This window comes from Puma concolor, chromosome B4 (assembly GCF_028749965.1).
Source record: "Puma concolor isolate L17-30 chromosome B4, mPumCon1.1.hap2, whole genome shotgun sequence".
In the NCBI taxonomy this organism is placed as follows: domain Eukaryota; kingdom Metazoa; phylum Chordata; class Mammalia; order Carnivora; family Felidae; genus Puma; species Puma concolor.
The window spans coordinates 121,658,946-121,678,957 of record NC_141673.1 but is presented as its reverse complement, the minus strand read 5'-3'; the positions used below and the strand labels follow the sequence as shown (position 1 = coordinate 121,678,957).

General features: G+C 41.4%; 1 protein-coding gene across 2 annotated transcripts in view; it reads right to left on the bottom strand.

Moving 5' to 3' along the window:
• Positions 1-20,012, bottom strand: part of CB4H10orf67 (chromosome B4 C10orf67 homolog) — a 165,692-nt gene that overhangs the window by 1,749 nt on the left and 143,931 nt on the right. The window contains exon 17 of one of the 2 annotated variants that reach the window (XM_025930708.2): positions 4,373-4,848. The exons of the other annotated variant lie outside the window; for it this stretch is intronic. Coding sequence (XP_025786493.1) covers positions 4,757-4,848 — 92 coding nt within the window. The 3' untranslated portion in view covers positions 4,373-4,756. Of the gene's footprint in view, positions 1-4,372; positions 4,849-20,012 lie in introns of those variants that run through there. 2 annotated transcript variants of the gene reach the window in all.

Here is a 20,012-nt window from a genome sequence, read left to right as displayed (position 1 = left end):
GGCGAGCTGGTTTTGCATCTGGGCGGAGGCGCCAGCGCTTGTAGCTGCGTGGCGGGGATGCAGGTTTCTAGCCCACCCCTACTTTGGCCACCCCCCCGGGGACCTAAACCTGCCTCTCGGGAGGGTCCTGGCCCTTGGCTTATCTCCGCGGCTTCACGCCAACCCCCTCCCTGGGGCTTCGGCACCTGTTCCAAACAACCTGTTGCGCGGACTTCGCTTTGGAAAGGCGCCGGCTTTCCGCTTGGCGGTGGCGGGCTCCCCCGAGGCCCCGGGGCGCCAGGAAAAGAGTTTAGGGTTCCCTGCTAGTGAGAGGCAAACGCTCCCCCACCTCCCGTGGCACGCAGTGTGTTTCACCTCCGACTGTGTCCCGAGTCCCCAAGGTGTCCTGGGCACTCCTGCACTTTGCCCACCCTGGGGACTTCTTACGTAGCTCTTTGTAATTTGGGAGGAAGGACTAGACAAAGATCGGGATTAGAGACTCACCACGGGCTCATTAAATCCTCTCCTTATTCCTCACCCCCACCCCCTCAAACCTTGCAGCCAGATAGGAATCTTGAGTCCCCCACCCCCGCCTTCAAGTGCTCCTGGAGAAAACTAGTTACTTTTGCACTACTGCCTCAGAGGAACTGGGGTTCTCACTCTAGAGGCGAATTTTTCTGAATTCTTTCTAATTTTTACGATTTCTTTTCAGCGGTTGCACAGGATCCCCTTCAGCCCCTTTCTTGTTTGGACCACTGAGCGTCCCTCAGACAGCTAGGGATCCAGCCTTAGAGGGCAAGCCTTTGAAGTTGGGTTCCGGCGCTAAAGGCTAGCTAAGAGATGCTTCTGGAAGGAGTTTTATTATGAGATCCAGTTGGGCAGGCGCTGTGAAATGGATGACAACAGTGAGTTGGCATTTGGAGTTTCAAAAAGGCATGTGGGCTCACACGGGGGCAACTTAGAAAAAAACATGTATGTCCTGACACGCTGAATACAAATGAAAATTGTAAAAGGGCCAAGTTATAAATGAGGGCTGCCTGGCTATAACCCCTCACCTAACACTGGTACATAAAATTAAATATTAGGGTTCGGAAAGCAGCATGTTGGCAATAGCAAATGTGTGATGGCTCTAAGCCCTCGTTTGGAAGTTTTTCCATACTTTTGAAAACATACTTGACGCCTCATTTCTTTGATGACTGCTCAATAGACACCAGGAGCCGCTGGCTGAGCTGCCCCCTCCCCAGCTCTCCTCTTGCTGGCAGCGCTTTCATCCAGGGCTTGAATTGTGTTGTCAAAGTTTAGTAGACGAGGGAGGAGGGGGCATGAGAACGGGGTAGAGGGGGTGTCTTGAAAAGTCTTGGAAATCGGTATATTTTGCAGGTGTAGAATGTGCCTAATAACCATGGCTAGTGCGCGCTCCCCAATGGCGAGGGTATGACAGGGACAGCTGGCTCAGTTTTCAGTGTGAAAACACCCCCTCGGTGGACCAAACACAACGACACTGACCTTTCTGCGGGGGGAGCCAAGATGTGCCTTTGACTGAATTAGCCATAAAGACGTCGTGCTATGACTTTTGTTCCCCACGAAAGCAAAGAAATATTGCGTTTAATATGAGAGGTACTGTTCACAGCTTTTCCGTGCCCCTTAAGAAATATTACAGTGCTGATTTACTGGCCCTTTTCTACCAAGTTGGCCCCAAGGCCGGGGGGGGGGGGGGGGGGGGGGGGGGGGGGGGAGGGGGGGAGGGGGTGGCAAGGACAGAGGCAGCGCACTAAATTGCCTGTTGCCTGTTTCCAAAGTTCTCTCTTTGCAGCAGCAAATTTATCAATCTTTTCATCTGACAATACTTAGAAATATATCATTGTCATCCAGAGTTGTTTGATAGATGATCTCTAGGCACACCAGCCTTTTCCAAGGTCAAGTTGAAGATTCTTGTTTGCTGTTTAACCGGGTTGTTTAAAAACTCAGAACAATGCCTGCCTGTTAAAATTTCCACTCGTTCTCATGGGGCGTTCGAGAGCAAGTTTTCCTATTGACCCGTGCGAGGACATTTCATCCTCTCGGGCTTCTGAATTCAGCAACCAGGGCTTGGCAATGTCATCCACAGGAGGAGAAATGAGATTTAACCTTAGCACATGCAGCCGCCAAAGAGATGAAGCCATCTCTCACATCTCCTCAAAGTGTGTACTAATTTTTCTCTGCGTGTCGCGGGCTGGTTAGAGCCACACGCATCTCATTCACATTCTGCTGTTCTTCTAGCGGGAAGCTGCGAATACACTCCCCTAAAGTAGACGTGCAAAAAAAAAACAAAAAAACAAAACTGTGGCCACTCTTGCCTTTGTGAGCACACAACCTGTTGCTCTAAGGACGCTTTAAAATAAAGTCAGCCTCTAAATCGTCATGTTTTATGGACATATTTATTTATGTTTTTAATGGAAACACAGGCTTCACAGTTTCTTCTATATCTGCGATGATTGATTTTTTTTTTTTTTATTCAGCCAACTTTTATTTACCTTGCAAAAATGTTCTGGACCAATGTGATAAATTACAGATATGCAAATTTCTTTGAATGGTGTTGTAAGTGTGTCTAGCTGGGGCTGAATAACTCCTTGCAAGTCAGTCTGTGGCACTCAGGACCCCAGGGAGCTGATCAAAGCACCCATTCTCTTTCATCCCCGGTATTCTCCTCCAAACTATTTCGATACAATATGTTTCCATGATGCACTTAATGTGCTAGGGACATAGAACTCATTACAACCTAGCTAGTTCTGCCGACCTCTTTGTTCTGAGGCAGAAAGTCAAAGAAAAAAGGAACAGCGTTGCCAGTTGCCAGCTTTCTGAAATGCTAAAGCATGCGTCATTTTTCACCAGGTCTCGTCTTGATATCCTCAAAAGACAAACTATGAAACCGGCCTCAGCCCTTTCTGGCATTAATTACACTGCTGTCCAGCCGATCTGTTTTTCCTATTATATGCATTTCTCAGCAGGGATGGTTTTTTTTTTTTTTTTTTTTTTTTTTTTTTTGCAAGACTAATGCAGCTGCGAGTTAAACTATGAATGCATTTTTATCACTATGGAACAAATAAGGGAAAAGACTGCAAAACACACAACTTTTTAAAGGCTTCTGGTAGATAACAGATTAGGACAGAACTTGGGAGGTTTTTGCAATTTAGGTAAACCTGAAATTGACTAAGAGCCTCCTGCGTTTCCAATGCGCCCTCAGTGTTCTGTGGAGAGCCTCCCTGTGCCATTTGAAATTCTGCTTTGGTCCTCAGATAAATCTTGAAGGTGAAACCCTTTCAAGGTTTCTGTTAAAATTCTGAAATGAAACCGCCTGTACTGAACCCAACCCAGCCTAGGAGGCTGCTTCCAAGGAATTTCTGCCCAGGATAGTAGTACAGGGAATATAAATTCTATTTCATTTCCTCCGTTTTTTGTAGGGTTGATTGGTTGGTGGAAATGGCTGGCAGCCAGTTCTGGGAAAGATTCCAGACCTGACTCCGATTAACCCTCTCTGGTGAAACTCTGCTGGAAACCAACTCACCAGCAATTGCCATTAATCTACTTACTAATTAAGCCAATTCATTTCTAAAGGAGAAAAATTCCTTTCTTTAGCCAAACTGATGGGAGGAAATTTGAAAGAAGCGCCAAACTGTGTAACTGTAATTCAGCCAAGGACTGCTAAAACAAGGTGTTGATATATAGCAGCAGATTTAAAACAAGTTTCTAGGGCAACACTCCTTTGGAGACGGTGGCATATAGTGCATAGTAGATGAAGCTCGAATAATGCTCCCCGGCGCTATGCCACCCCATGTTCTTGCGTTGAAAATAACACGTCTCTCTCCAATTAAATCTTGTGCCTTTTACGCACAAATAAATCGCCTCTCCAGCTTCCTTTACAGCAGAGTAGATCAGCTTTATGTGACAGCTACTACAAATATATTTCTTGAGACTTAATACATAGCTTTAGAAACGTGTAATTCGGAGTCTGCATTTCTGAAACTGGGCTACAGACAGGGCCCCGCTTGCAGTTAGGGGAATGGAAAGGACCAAGCTGAACATTACGCACCGAAGAAAGCAAACCGGACTTTCCGTAAATGATACCTGAAATGCTGCAAAGAGACATGTGAATCTTGGCCTTGATACTTAACAGGAGGCAAAACTCCAATGAGTTTCCCACTTACGAAAGAATTGTTTATGGCTTTTAAGATAGGGCAGGCAGCCCAGTGCCCATGTAAGAGAAGAATGGATCTCCCTAGAGGAAATTTAAAATCCCCTTGGACCAGGCGTTAAGGTTCGCCTTCATGGGGATTCATCGGCAAGCGAGGAGGCAGCAAATCAGTTTGACGTGGTGTTACAGAGAGACCGGATGGATAAGCGAGGGAGTGAAAGCTTAGTGCCTCAAACTTTTTTTAATTGAAGTCCGTTCCTCCCCACCCTAAGGTTTTGGGGCATCTTGCTGAGCCCAGGAAGCGCCCCCAGTGGCTTTGGCAGCCCCTCGAAGTCCGTGCGTCCCTCTCACCCAGCATGAGCGAGCATCTGCCTTTGAGGGTTTGGAAAGGTGCGCACAGCGGGGGGGGGGGGGGGGGGGGGGGGACGTCGCGTTCTCTTCGTTTCAAGGGCGGGCCTCGAGTTAGTCTACATCATCGGGGAGACAGAACAGCTTTGTTAGAAACGCCTTGGAGGGAGTATCCCTTGGCCAGGGAGGCAGGCCTTACGCCAGGATGGAGAGGGTCCTCTCTGTGGTCCCCCTCTGCGCAGCCCAGGGCCCTGCCCCTCACTCAGTAGCATCCACATCGTTCACTGGGTTGTTCTGGAGTATCAATGGCTTCTCCAAAGACTCTTCTTCCAGGGTTCCAGACACCCTCCCTAAAAACACGGGAAAAGGAACATATGTGCATTTTGTTTTACTTGCTATATATAAACCACTTCCCGGTCCTCACGCAGAGCTCTTTGCCTCAGTTTTAGTGGGTCCTCCCTGTCTGGCCTCCAGTTGGGAGCCCTTTCAAATAACCCGGAAGGGAAGTAGGACGGGTGGGCAGTGGGGGAGGTCGGGCAGTCAGATCCTCCTTGGCCTTCAGAATAGCTTGTCAGCCAAGTTTTTTTTTTTTTTTTCCTGAGACAGTTTTCCTGCTGCTCCATACTATAGAAATGGTCTTAGGAGCCTGTGACCAAGGCCAGTAAATGACCTTCTGCTGAGGGTCACCTTCCTAGAATTAGGAGCAGTTGTAAGAGAATTTAAAAAGGCAGAGGCTGTCTTGTGTTTGGGTCCAAGGATCCAACGAAGATTTAAACTTCCATTTGCATTTTCAGTCTTTCCTCCATATGAAATAGAAAATTATGAATGACAAGGAAACAAAACCAGTTGGCAGGGGTTCTGAAGTTGGGGACTGGGGAGGTTCCTCCCATCCCCCCCCCACCCCCCACTCAGGCTAGGCTCTCTGCTCTGTAGGGAGGGACATTTACCTGGTGTGTAAATTGTGAGGAAAGCGTTGGGGGTCTGAGACAGGAAAGCCACAACATGGGATGTGATGTTCCAGCTTTGAAGGGGAACAAAGGCCCTGAGCTAATCCCAGTGAAAGCCAGGAGCGTGGACAAGGCAACAAAGAATTGCAGCCTGCGGTCACCGGTAGGTGTCAATGTGGACACTTACAGCCGGGGCAGTGGGAGAGGGGAACACAGAGACAGGCTGTCATTCCAAGGCTTAACATGAACAAAGATAAAAACGTGACAACCTCGCCTTTCAATGGTGGGGAGGTTCAAAGTGGATTGCCAGGGAGTCTATCTGGGTCAAGTCTTTTCTGAAGCAGGCCCTTTCTTTTTCTACTCAAGTATCAGCCAGGGAAGTTCTGAGGCCCTTTTCCCAAGATAACTTTTCTTCCTAAAGGAAGAATTCTTCAAAATAACATCCAGTTCCACCCACTTGCCTAGGCAAAGAGATGGGCATCGTAGAAAATGTGCTGATTCCTAGACATCGTATAAAAGGTGCTGTTTTCTGCAACCCAGAGACCCAGGTGGCTGCATTAAGCCTTTGTGAACTTGAACAGCCTACCTTCACGTTTCGGTTAACATTCGCGTATTTAATGAAAATGAATAACATTTCCTTTTATGAAGCGGTGCATACATGTAGATGAATCTGGGGCTACCGTAATTTAGAAAGTATTCCTCTCACAAAGAAATTTACATAGCATGCTGTTGAAAGAGTAACGGAAACCTGGCAGAGTTCGTATGCCCATGATTTCGGACTCACTATTACAAATCAGCAGACAAGGCATTTGCCAACAAATGGATCTCCTCTGTAATCTGAGAAAGATCATTGGGAGTTTTCCGCTAATGCAACTGATCAGCAGACTATCTTGGAGAGTTAATAAAGGGAAACGACAACAAATTATGTTTATCCTAAGAACTCAGAAACGTTTTCTCTAAATTCTGCTATCAAAACCAAAACACAAGTTTAAAAATCATAATGTGATAAAATTCTGACTTTCTGTAGCTGAAATAAGTCTCCTAAGTAATAATAAAAAAAGGATGTAAATATCCTTAAAAGACTAATGACATTTCACAGGTAATGCAATTTAGAAAGAAACACTTCCATGTTTTCTTTTCCAACAATGTGCATTTTTGTAAACTGCTATAAATTGCAATTCAAAAGCACTGATCTCGCCATCCCCAATCATTTTTTATACTGATCAAATGAATGCAGATACTCCCATTTGGGAGGGGCGACATGACATTTCACTTGGCAGTTCTAAACAGGTCACAGACCTTTCACAGACCCTAAGGCAGTGGGAGGGAGCTCTTTGCTAAACCGTGTAACCAAATCAAACCAATGGTTACCCCTTTTCAAAACCATTGGAATGGTTTGCACAATGCTATTCACATAGCAGCACAGAAACTGAAAGGATGGTCATCCAATGGAAATTTCTTTCCTTTTGTTTAAACTTGCAGAGCTCAAAAAAGTAATACTCTGAAGGAAAACAATTACACTTAACGTGATAAAAATCACAGGCAGTAAACATGCTCGTTTACTGGCAGAACGCGGCATAGCTGTGGTCACGCATCGGGATGTATATACGTGCACATGTATGTATGTATACGTATGTCTATTTATTGGAGATGTTGCTTTGTTTGAAACGTTAGGCACAAAGACACAACATGGCTGCCCTGGAGATGACCCATTGCTTTCAAGTTGCTTGAACACATCAGAATTTCCATTGTTAAGGTTGATTAATTGAAACTGATAAGTTACCATGAATAAAGATTGTTTTTCTGTTTAATGTGGTGGGCCTGATTTGGTAAATGCCTCATTCATGTAGCTTTGCGGTGCAGCATATGGGCAAGAGTCATTCAGTATCACAAACATATACAATTTATTATGCTTGTATGGGCACGACCAAAAGGCCTTTTTATTTTAAGGACAAAGTGGCAATGAAAAATTTTACTTAAAGAGTCACCAGTAACGTGACGCGCGATTTTGTCATTTGTACCTCGAGCTTCTATCTTTGCGTTTGTAGGAGTTGTTTTTAAAGTATAATATTTAAATAGAAGAAGAAGGAGATCATATATCCAAATTATATGGTGACAGCCATTGGGAATACAACAGCATTTATCCTGAATTCAGCCGGCGTATGAACAGCAAGCACTTTATTACTTTATTATCTGATGCCACCTGTATACCATACCGTTGGCAAACTTACCATAAATGTTGCACCGAGGTGCCACCAATAATAGCTCGCACTGCCCAGTTTACAACAAAATGCAAAGGAGGGTGGTAAATAATACGTCAACTTCCTGATGTCTTTTTAAAATGTTAATTAGTAAAATCAGAGGACGAAATTGAAAAATAATTTAGGGACTGTCACCCGAGAAAACAGTGGATTTATTAAATTTTCCCCAATGTAATTACTGTTCTTGAAAGCTGAAGTCACTTTTTAAAGTGTTAACCAACTCAAGACTGCCGGGAGTGTTTACTGATAAAGGCAAGGTTTCTAATGTTTCCATAAGGATGTTGTACGGAAACTTTTTTTTTTTTTTCCTTTTTCGTTTAGGCTGCTCATGTAATCACCAGCAGAGTACTAACGAAAAAATATGAAAGGCATGCAAATGAACTAAGGGAATGACTGTATCAAACCATCAAAGAGATAGTTACCATATTCAGCTTTTAATGTCTTATCAAATAAATTCTCTGGTCATTCATGTCCATGAAAGAGTTCAAGTTCACCCAACATTTCTCAATTAGATTAGATGGGTAATCTCAGTTCAGCTCTTCTGGAGAGTAATAAACCACATTGGTCACAGTTGACCACTGCTAGTATGTGTTTCATAAAGGACTGGATGTCCATTGGAAAGCTAATCAGTGCACCGTCACTTGTAAAATTCCCTCCTGCATTTGGAAGTGATAATCTGTATCTAATTTTTAAAGAAAAATTTACTCTCCTTTCACTCTGCGGAGGCCAGTTTCTTTTCTGGACCTGAATAGAGATCATTGGTGAAACAGTACCAAATAGCTTTGGTATGTGTATAACAAAAACCCACCTCTTTGTAGAACATAACAAATTATGCAATGTTCACAGATGTGCTTCCCATTGTGCCTTTTGTGAGAAAATGAAGGCCCAACTCTGTTCCCCACCCCCCTCTTTATGAAAGACTAGGCTGCCAACGCAATCTGTCCTAATCCTAGAGAAAAATAAATATACTTCATATGGAGGCTTTAGATCGCTATTTTTAAAGCGATTTGCATTGGGACTTCTGGTCTATGTAATTTGCACAAGTATGAATTTGAGGTTACAAACAGCTATGTATTCCCATCAACAGGCGAACAGCTTGGGGCCTCAGGATTAAACTGTGCCTTTTTCTCTCGCTCACCTCTGAAGTCTGGGTATTTAGTGGAAATGCTGTTTTCACACAATTTCATGCTTAAATTTATCGGTTACCAAGGAAATTCAGTAATTTTTCAGTGATTATTTTTGAAACAGACACACTATAAACATTTTATATTTTGTTTCTCTATTTTGGCTTTTGATTATCCTCCCCCCCACCCCAGCATTATTGGGCTATAATTGACATACAGCCCTGTGTAAGTTTCACATGTACAGCACGAGGACCTGACTTAACGTATAGTGTGAAATGAGTCCCACGGTAAATTTAGCTAACGGCTGTCATCGCATACAGATATTTTGAAAAAGAAGAGAAACAAAACGTTTTTCTCCTTGTGACGAGGACTTTTAAGATCTATATACATCCCCAGTTTTGGTTATCTCAAAACTGGAGTTTGTGTCTTTTGACCACTTTCCTCCAATTCCCCCTCCCTATTTGGGGGGAGGAGGCCATAAGTAGGTCATTCTGAGTAACGAGGTGGCAATTTCTGCAGAAATGGGGAAGTGGAGAGGCCTTCTCAGGCCCACCCCACCTCACTGCACCACCTTAAATCCTGGTATTACTGTTATTGAGTGGACTAGTCAGATGGTTAAACGTCTGACTCTTGATCCCGGCTCAGGTCATGATCTCACAGTTCGTGGGCTTGAGCCCCACATAGGGCTCTGTGCTGATGGTGCGGAGCCTGCTTGGGATTCTGTCTGTCCTTCTCTCTGCCCCTCCCCGCTTGTACACATGCGCGTGCTCTCTCTCTATCTCAAAATAAATAAGTAAACTTTAAGAAAAAGAATATAAATTCCAAGCACTAAGAAGACCCCGCATCCTCAGAGCCTAACTTATAGTAGGTGATCATAACACCTGTCCAATGGATGAGCGAATGGAGTAACAAAGAGAAGGTGAAACCCAGTAAAGGTAAGCAGGGTGGCTCCCTTGGCATCCATGGCCTTTGCAGCTCCTCCAACATAGAATCTGGTCTTGGTCGTCAGACTGGCTTTGCCCAATGGGCCAGGAGCAAAGGCGGTGCCACCAGAGACTTGAACGGTCCCTGTGCATTGGAGCTTGTTTTCTTTTGCTGCTTTTAAGAACCCTGAGCGCATCTGATCACAAGACTCAGTTTGCCTGCTCAGTGATAAGAAATACAAGATCCAGTCACCCTGTCACCGCAGCAGATGGCCAGCTAACCACAGAAGACGAGTGAGTGCAGCAAGACCAGGCGCAAGACCTGCCACCTAGGTGAAGGCACGTATAAAGGCACAGAAGCATGGAATAGCATGGAATAGCAGGGAACAGTAAGTCGTTTGTTACGACTAGATTAGAGAGCCCATGTAGGGGAAAGGGAGCTCTTATGAAAGGTCTTACATGCTAAACTGAAAAACTTGATTTTATCCTGAAAGCCACCGATTTTTATTGACCGATTAAGCAGGGGCAAACAAAGTGTGTCACAGCGACCCCAAAATTAAAATCTTTAGTGACTCCGGCACTTTAATACTCAAAGCACCGGCAGAGCTGAGTAACCAGGAGAGACAGAGCAGGGAGCTCCGGGAAATAGGAGGAGAATTAGAACAGGTTGGTGACTTGGAAGTCAAAAGGAGAGCATCTTAAGAATTAAGGGAGGCTCACTAGTAACACGCTGGCGTGCCGTCAAGTGAGAGAACTGGAAACCAGTTTCGCATCTGAAGGATTCCGATGACCTAGGTAAGAGCTGTGTCTGTGAGATGTAAAGCCAGAAGGCCAAGTAGAGTAACCTGGAGAAGGGCAAGGAAGGAGAGAAAGCAGGCTCTGATTGCTCTCCGGAGGGCTAACATTTAAGGTAGGAGGACCAGAGGCACTTGCTTGAAGAGGAAGGGAAGGAATGAGTAAGAAAAGGAGGCATGGACATGTTTATAGGAAGAGGGCACAGGGACCTCGGTGACACCCTTTAGTCTGAGGACAAGTAGGGACTTTGTGCATTAGCAACCTAAGTTGATAACAGTAGAAGTCTCAGTGGAATGAACTTCGGATTCAGTTTTATTACACATTTGTTGATCACTTACTGACTGCCAGGAAAGTGACAGGCAAATTTATACACAATGTATACGCAAGGCTTATCACATTTGATTCCTTAATGCTAGAATGTGTTTTGCAGCTTGGAAGAAGTTAAGTTTCTAATCAATCAAGGGGAAATGTCTCCTTTATGGTGAAAATTAACGGCAGAACATGTAATGCAAAGTGGAAACATAAAGTCACTGAACTCATTTGGGACAGTGGCTGTCCCTCTAGTTAACGTGGACGTCACGGAAGTTATTCAATTGCCTCAAGTATTAGCTTCCTAAGGCTGCTGGAACCAAGTAACATAAAGTGGATGGCTTAAAACACCAGATATTAATTCCCTCACATGAGTTCTGCAGGCTGAAAGTCCAAAATCGTGGTGTCGGTGAGACCATGCTCTCTCTCTGACTCAGGAGAATCTTCCCTTCTTCTCCCTAAATTCTGGTGGGAGCCATCCTCCTTTGATGTTCTTTGGATTCCAGCTACATCACTCCATTCTCTGTTTCTGCCACCACAAGGCATTCTCCCTGTGTGTCTGTGTCAAAATTTCCCTCTTCTTAGGACACAAGTCATAATGAATTAATGACCTAATGACCTCACCTTAACTTGATTACATCTGCAAAGACCCTATTTTACAAGTAAGGTCACATTCACAGGAATTGTGGGTGAGGGTTTCAACATCTTTTCGGAGCAGAGGACATAGTTCAACCCATAATGCATTCTTGTCTGGAAAAGGTAACTCATTGCCTATTTCATAGGCAGAAGACCAGCAAAAATGACTTTTACTAAGATGCAACAGAGAGTTTTTAAGGGTTTCATTAGAAAACATAAAGAAATAGAAGGCATCCAAACTGATAAGCAAGAACTAAAATTCTCACTAATTACAGATGATTTGATACTATACATAGAAAACTCTAAAGAATCCACCAAAGATGCTACTAGAACTGATAAATGAATTCAGTAAAGTTTCAGGAGACAAAATCAATGTACAGAAACCTGCTGCATTCCTATAACTAATAATGAAGCAGCAGAAAGTGAATTTAAGAAAACTATCCCATTTACAGTTGCACCAACAATAGTAATATACCTAAGAATAAACTGAACCAGAGAAGTGAAAGACCAGTACTCCGAAAACTGTAAAACACTGATAAAAGACATTCAAGGCAACACAAAGAAATGGAAACACATTCCATTAATATGGGACCACAAAAGACCTCAAAGCAATCTTGAGGAAAAAAAACTGGAAGTATTACGATTCCAGATTTCAAGTTATATTACAAAGTGAGAGTAACCAAAACAGTATGGTACTGGCATCAAAATAGACACAGATCAATGGAATAGAACAGAAAACTCAGGAAACCCACAACTATATAGTCAATTAATCTTTGACAAAGCAAGAAAGAATATTCAATGGGCAAAAAGCAGTCTCTTCAGCAAATAGTATTGGGAAAACTGGACAACCACACGCAAAAGAATGAAACCGGACCATGCTCTCTTTCACCATTCACAAGAAGAAACTCAAAATGGATTAAAGACCTAAATGTGAGACCTGAAGCCATAAAAAATCCCAGAAGAGAGCACAGGCAGCAATTTCTCTGACATTGTCCATAGTGACACTTTTCTAGATATGTTTCCAGAGGCAAGGGAAACAAAAGCAAAAATAAACTATTAGGACTACATCAAAATAAGTCTCTGCCCAGCAAAAGAAATAATCAACAAAACTTAAAGGCAAACTACGGAATGGGAGAAGATATTTGCAAACGACATATCCGATAAAGGGTTAGTATCCAAAATATATAAAGAACTGATACAACTCAACTTCTAAAAAATAACCCATTTAAAAAATGGGCAGAAGACATGAACAGACATTTCTCCAAAGACCACCTACGGATGGCCAACAGACACATGAAAAGATGCTCAACATCACTGATCATCAGGGAAATACAAATCAAAACTACAATGAGCCTTACACCTGTCAGAATGGCTGAAATCAACAACACAGGAAACAACAGGTCAGGCAAAGATGTGAAGAAAGGGGAACCTCTTGCACTGTTGGTGGGAATGCAAACTGGTGCAGCCACTGTGGAAAACAGTGTGGAGGTTCCTCAAAATTTTTAAAATAGAACTACAGTAATTGCACTACTGGGTATTTACCTCCAAAATACAAAAACACTAATTCAAAGGGATACATGCACCCTTATGTTTATTGCAGCATTATTTGCAATAGTCAAACAGTCTACTGGCTGATGAATAAAGAAGATGTGATATCACATCTTCTTTATCTATTCATCTCTCTCTATATATATATGCATACATGTATGTATATATACACATGTATATATGTGTATACATACATGTATGCATATATTTACATACATGTATATATGTGTTATATGTATTATATAATTATATATTATATATATTATATACATATATGTACATACATACATGTATGTATATATATACGTGTGTGTGTGTGTGTGTATATACACACACACAGTGGAATACTACTCAGCCATAAAAAGAATGAAATTGAAACCTTGCCATTTGCAATAACATGGATGGAGCTAGAGAGTATAAAGCTAAGTGAAATAAGTCAGAGAAAAACAAATATCATATGATTTCACTCATATGTGGAATTTTTTCTTGTCTTTTTTTAAAATGTAAGCTCCACGCCCAATGTGGGGCCTGAACTCATGACCCTGAGTTAGAGTCGCATGCTATATACCTCCTGAACCAGTCAGGCGCCCCTCATATATGGAATTTAAGAAATAAACCAGGGGCACATGAGTCGTTCAGTTGGTTAAGTATCTGAGTCTTGATTTCCACTCAGGTCATGAGCTCATGGTTGGTGAGTTCAAGCCCCGCGTTGGGCTTTGTGCTGACAGCTCAGAGCCTGGAGCCTGCTTCAGTTTCTGTGTCTCCCTCCCTCTCTCTGCCCCTCCCTGCCCCCCCCCTTTCAAGAATAAATAAACATTAAAAAAATTTAAAAAGGTATTCTTTTAAAATATATTTACAAATATAAATATATAATATATATTTATATATTCCTTTTATATTCATAAATATCTTAATGCACACTTTTGGTGTATGAGACAATGATAATTGTGGCCATAAATTTACAAGACAAAATGTTCTTAGAACAGTGAGTCTACGATCTAGTATACCCTATGCTCCATGATAAATAAAATTTCAAAAGAGAGACCAGAAAGACATAATGGGCAAGATAAGATAAACATTTTTCTGGTAAAGACATGTAAAGCAATGAACCAGGTTGTTATGGATCGAATTGTGTCTCCCTGAAAGATGGTGAAGTCCTAGTACCTGTGAGTGTACTAATTGAACGTAATTGGAAATAAGGTCATGTAGACGATCAAGTTAAGATGAGGTCTTCAGGGTGGGCCCTAATGCAATATGTCTGTGTCTTTATGAAAAGGAGAAATTTGGACACAGATACAGACACACCCAGAGGGGAGGCAATGTGAAGACACAGGGGAAATGCCATTGACAAGCCGAGGAACACTCGAGGTTACCGGAAGCTCAGAGAGAAGCATGGAACAGGTTCTCCCTCGCCTCCCTCACAGCTGTCAGAAGACACGCCCCTGCTAACACCTTGATTTCAAACTTCTATCATCCAGAACTGTGAGACAATAACATTCGTGTAGTTTAAATCACCCAGTTTGCTGTACTTTGTTACAGCAGCCCTAGGAAATTGACACAGGGGCTGAAACCACAGGCCTATGGGCTCTGGCTGTAGGATTTCATGACAGCCAGGAATAGAGCTCCTTTTTTTTTTTTTTTTTTTAAGCTTATTCATTTATTTTGAGAGAGAGGGAGAGAGAGAGAGAGAGAGAGAGAGAGAGAGAGAGAACATGAGCAGGGGAGGGTAGAGAGAGAGAGAATCCTAAGCAGGTTCCACACTGTCAGTATGGAGCCCAACGTGGGGCTCAAAAGCACGAACTGTGAGATCATGGCCTGAGTGGAAATCAAGAGTTAGATGCTTAACCGACTGAGCCACTCAGACGCCCCAGAGCTCCTGTATGGTCAAAAAGGCTAAATGTGCTCCATGTTGGGTAAAAGAAGAAATTCACTCCTCAAAGGCAGTAGCTTGAATGAAAGGATACTGTGGGAGGAAAAAAAAAAAAAACCCAGAAAAATAGTTTCTAATCTGGGGCTATGGCTTTATAGAAAGCTCTGGGCCTAGGGAGGCTCAAAGGCAAAAACTACTTCACACAGAGGAACTGAACCAAGCCACCTGATGGCTTGGAGGCTTCAAGACCCTAATGTCACAGTGGCACAGGCAACCCCCAAACTTAGAAGAACTGGTTTTGGACTAGGAGTGAGACTAGCATAGTGGAAGCAGGCACAGAGCTGTATTCAGGTGGGGAGAGAAAGAAAGGAAAAGAAAATTAAAGAAAAGAAAAGAGAAGAGAAGAAAAGAGAAGAGAAGAGAAAAACAAAAGAAAAGAGAGAAAGACAGAGGGAGGGAGGAAGGGGGAAGGAAGTGAGCCTGAAAACCAAAATTCCAAAATAAACAAAAGAATAGAATGCTTGTAAAGACAATAGCAAGATAAGCTGTGAATTATCTGAATTCACTCCAGATAAATTTTAGTTGATAACATAGCCCGACAAAAACTTTGAAATATGTGTATCACAGAAATAATTGATAGCGTCCATTAAAAAAATTATGATGCAAAATAGGCCAGAACAAAATACACAAAACCATATAAATATACATAAATATATACATGAAAAGAAAAGAAATAGAGCTTGTAATTTTTTTTGACATTGACCATGGCAACATTTCTCCAGATATGTCTCCTGAGGCAAGGGAAACAAAAGCAAAAATAAACTATTGGGACTACTCCAAAATAAAACGCAACAGCGAAGGAAACCAACGAAAACAAAGGCAACCTACTGAATGGGAGAAGATATTTGCAAATGATACATCTGACAAGGGGTTCATATCCAAAATACATAAAGAACTTACACAATTCAATGCCAAAAAACCCCCAAATAATCTGATCAAAAACGGGCAGAGGACCTGAATACACATTTTTCCATAGAAGGCATATATATGGCCAACTGGCACATGAAAATATGTTCAACATCACTAATCATCAGGGAAATGCAAGTCAAAACAGCAGTGAGACACATGTGTGTGGCTAAAATCAAAATGACTAGAAATAACAAGTGTTGGTGAGGATGTGGAGAAAAAGAAACCTTGTGCACGGTTAGTGGAAATTGTTGGGGAAGCCGCTGTGGAAAACAGTACGGAGGTTCCTCAAAATATTAAAAATAGAAATACCATATGATCCAGTAATCCCACTCCTGGGTATTTACCAAAGAAAATAAAAACACTAATTCAAAAAGATGTATGCACCCCTATGTTTACTGAAACATTATTTATAATAGCCAAGATATGGAAGCAACCCAAGTGTCTATTGATAGATATGGTAAGTGGGTAAGGAAGATGTTATTTATATAAATATACACATATATATTTTTAATGTTTTTATTTATTTTTTAAGAGAGAGAGAACAAGTGGGGGAGGGGCAGAGAGAGGGGGACAGAGGATCTGAAGCGGGCTCTGCACTGACAGGCCGACAACAGCGAGCCCGAGGTGGGGCTTGAGCTCACAAACCGTGAGATCGTGACCTGTGCTGAAGTCAGACGCTCAATTGACTGAGCCACCCGGGCACCCATACCATATATACACATATATACACCATATATTTACATATACATATACATATACATATACATATACATATACGTATACGTATACATATATGTATACATATACATATACAGTATACATAATGAATATATATATGCCATATATTTACATATACATATACACATATAGTATATATAATGAATATATATATGTATATGTTTATGTATATATATGTATATATATGGTATATATAATAAATATCACTCGGCCATCAAAAAAGATGAGATCTTGACATTTGTGCTGACATGGATGGACCTAGAGGGCATTATGCTGAGTGAAATAAGGCAGACAGAGAAAGACAAAATGATTTCACTTACATGTGGAGTCTGAAAACCAAAATAAAGGAAAAAAATGAAATAAAAGCAGAATCAGACCTATAAATACAGAGAACAAACTGATGGCTGCCAGAGGCAAAGGAGGTGGGGAAATGGGCAGAATGGGTGAAGGGGAGTGGGGAGGTCCAGGCTTCCAGTTATGGAAAGAATAAGTCACAGAGATAGAAAGTACAGCATAGAGAATATAATTAATTCTTGTAATATATTGCAATATATTGCAATAGTGACACTTCAAAATTGGTCCTATTAAGAGAGAAACAAGAGAAGGGTGTCCCTGACTTCTCTGTTCAGCATCATAGTGACAATCCTAGCCAGTGCAATACGAAAAAGAAAAAAACAGGGGCGCCTGGGTGGTTCAGTCGGTGAAGTGTCTGAGTCTCGGTTTCCGCTCAGGTCGTGATCTCAGGGTTCATGAGTTCGAACTCCATGTAGGGCTCTGTGCTGACAGCTTGGAGCCTGCTTGGGATTCGTGCTCTCTGCCCCTCTCCCTCCCCCACTCGCGCTCACTCTCTCTCTCTCTCTCTCAAAATAAATAAACATTTTAAAAAGTTAAAAATATAAAAATAAAAAAGGAAAGAAAAAATAATCGCTATATGAAGATTGGAAGACACAAGTTTTCAAAATTATAGATGTGATTGTCTAAACAGACACGCTAAGAGACTTTCAGACAAGCTATTAGAATCAACAGAGTTCAGTTTCCTCAGTTTCCAAACTTGGGGTCCCTCCAGTTGAAAGTAATACTCATACGATATCTATTGCACCCCAAGATATCATTTCAAGCCCACTTAAGGGTGTACTTGATATGCCCACAAATTTGCATGAATCTATACACAATATCTTGTAACATTTTGTCATTTCTGTAACAGAACCACTCCTAAATTTAAAAATTAATCCCCACTGTCTCTGCACTAATTAAACCCTTTCTCAATACTTCGTTACCACCACAGAGGCTTATATGGTTTATAAGGCCTCGTAACTAACAGGCAGGCAGCTAAGGTGTGGGATAAAATAATGTTCACGAGATCCAGGGAGGCTGCTGAATTCCAACTCGTGGTCCAACGCGTGACTAACAGTGCGCACCAGAAAGCGTTCCTGTCTCACGCTTTATACTTTGGAGAGCTCTACCTATCAGTTTGGGGCACAATGACGAACGTGTGTTGTGGCATTTGTTAAATGAAACATTGCCCACATATACTTAAAAGCATCACCAGACTAAATTAACACAAGACAGCCCTGATGCCAAATTAATAAAGTACTTTCAGAATATGTATTAGTCTTCACCCTCTTTTCTACTCCATTCCAACTCAAAGATTCATGATCTTACAAATTCAAAGTAACTTGCTGGCTTACTCATTTCAAAGATTAACACTGTATTTTCAAAGGATGGATTACCTTTCATTTTCCTTTTTCACATTTTTCAATCCCCCTCTAACCCATGGACAGAGCCTCAGTAACACAGAGAACCTCTGATTTTTGTGATTAGTTCTCTAACCCAACTGGTCATCTTGACTCTTTTCTATGCTACTGAGAATGCATGGTATTCGGGAAGGTGTTTTAAGAGACACACTGCTGATCGTCCAGGCTTTAATATCATCTAATCTCCTAAATCCCAGACCTTGAGTAGAACATATCTCTAGAATATAGGTATGAAGAGCAAGCAACATTCCTAAGGAAAGGTCGTTGAGAATCAGCCCAAATCTTAAAGGTAAGGATCACATATATAACTTGGAAACAGACCATTTGAATAATAGGTAATTGGTGACAATAGGGAAATAGTAGAGAAGTTTCCATTAACATTTACGGACCCCTTAACATATTATGTTTAGTAAATCAGCTTGGTCCTGGTATTAACTCGTATTGATGGATTAATTCCTTCTTCTAACATTTTTTAATAGCCACAATGGCTATCAATTACACGGTAGATGATGTTATATATTGATTATGCATATATGTAGTGTATGTAGTAATATTACAAAATATGCATTTGAACATGAATTTGAAAACCTTACTAAATTATATTAATTATAGTTACACTCTAGAAGCAATATATAAAATAATGCTAACATTATGTCTGAAATTTCTTTTGCTTTTCATTTTTTGTACGTAAGTTCCAACTTCTTACATGATTTGTAAAGTTATTTTTGTGTTTACAACAAAAACAGGAGTCACTGAACTCCACTCTCCATGAACATGTGTCTTTACAAGTTGGTGGAAAACACATTTAGAAAAAAAATACTTTTCGAGTCCAGAGCTTCAAAGGGTGAAAAGAAAGATTTTTGAATGATTTCAAATATATTACAATTGTTCCACTATTCTTTAAAAGCCTTTAAAATCACCTCTTCAATATGTCTTCCTTGAAAGTCTCAGAGAATGAACAAAACAATGTAATCTAGGTTTAAATTTGGGTGTCTCCTGTGTTTCAGATATTTATGTTTGAGCTTTCTCTTGCTGACAAGCCACTTAAAGGGTCAGTGTTACTTTGAGGTTTTATCTATGAGATTCGTGTCTTTGGGGCTCATTAAGGACATTTCCAAAGATTACAATGTCAATAGCACCTAATTACTGGGCTGTGAGAAAGGTCTTCTTGAGTACATAAAATCTGCGGCAGTCCACAGTATACAATGGGCAGTTCAGATCCCAAATTTTATCACCGCTAAGTAGCAAACAAATTAATAATGTTACCTGGGCTCTCTTGGGATAATTACTACTGCGTAAAAACTGCTTTGAAATTTTGCAGATAGTATCATACCTCATTTTTTATTCTCTTATATTGACAAAAATGTATTTCTCTCTCTCTCTCTTTTTTTAGCGATCTCTTTTTCTATGTCGCATGAATGATTCTCTTTTGTTCTCTTTAGAATTTTTTGGATTAAAACTTGCCACAACACAAAAAGTTATTTTCAAGCTGCTTAGAAGAGATGTGTCCCCTGATATAACATCGTTTTAAACTATACTTTATGTTTAATGTCACCGTTTTCAAAATGCCTACTGTGTGCTTTGATACGAATGGTCAATTTTATTCTTATGCTCCCGGCTGGTAGAAAGGTAATTACTGA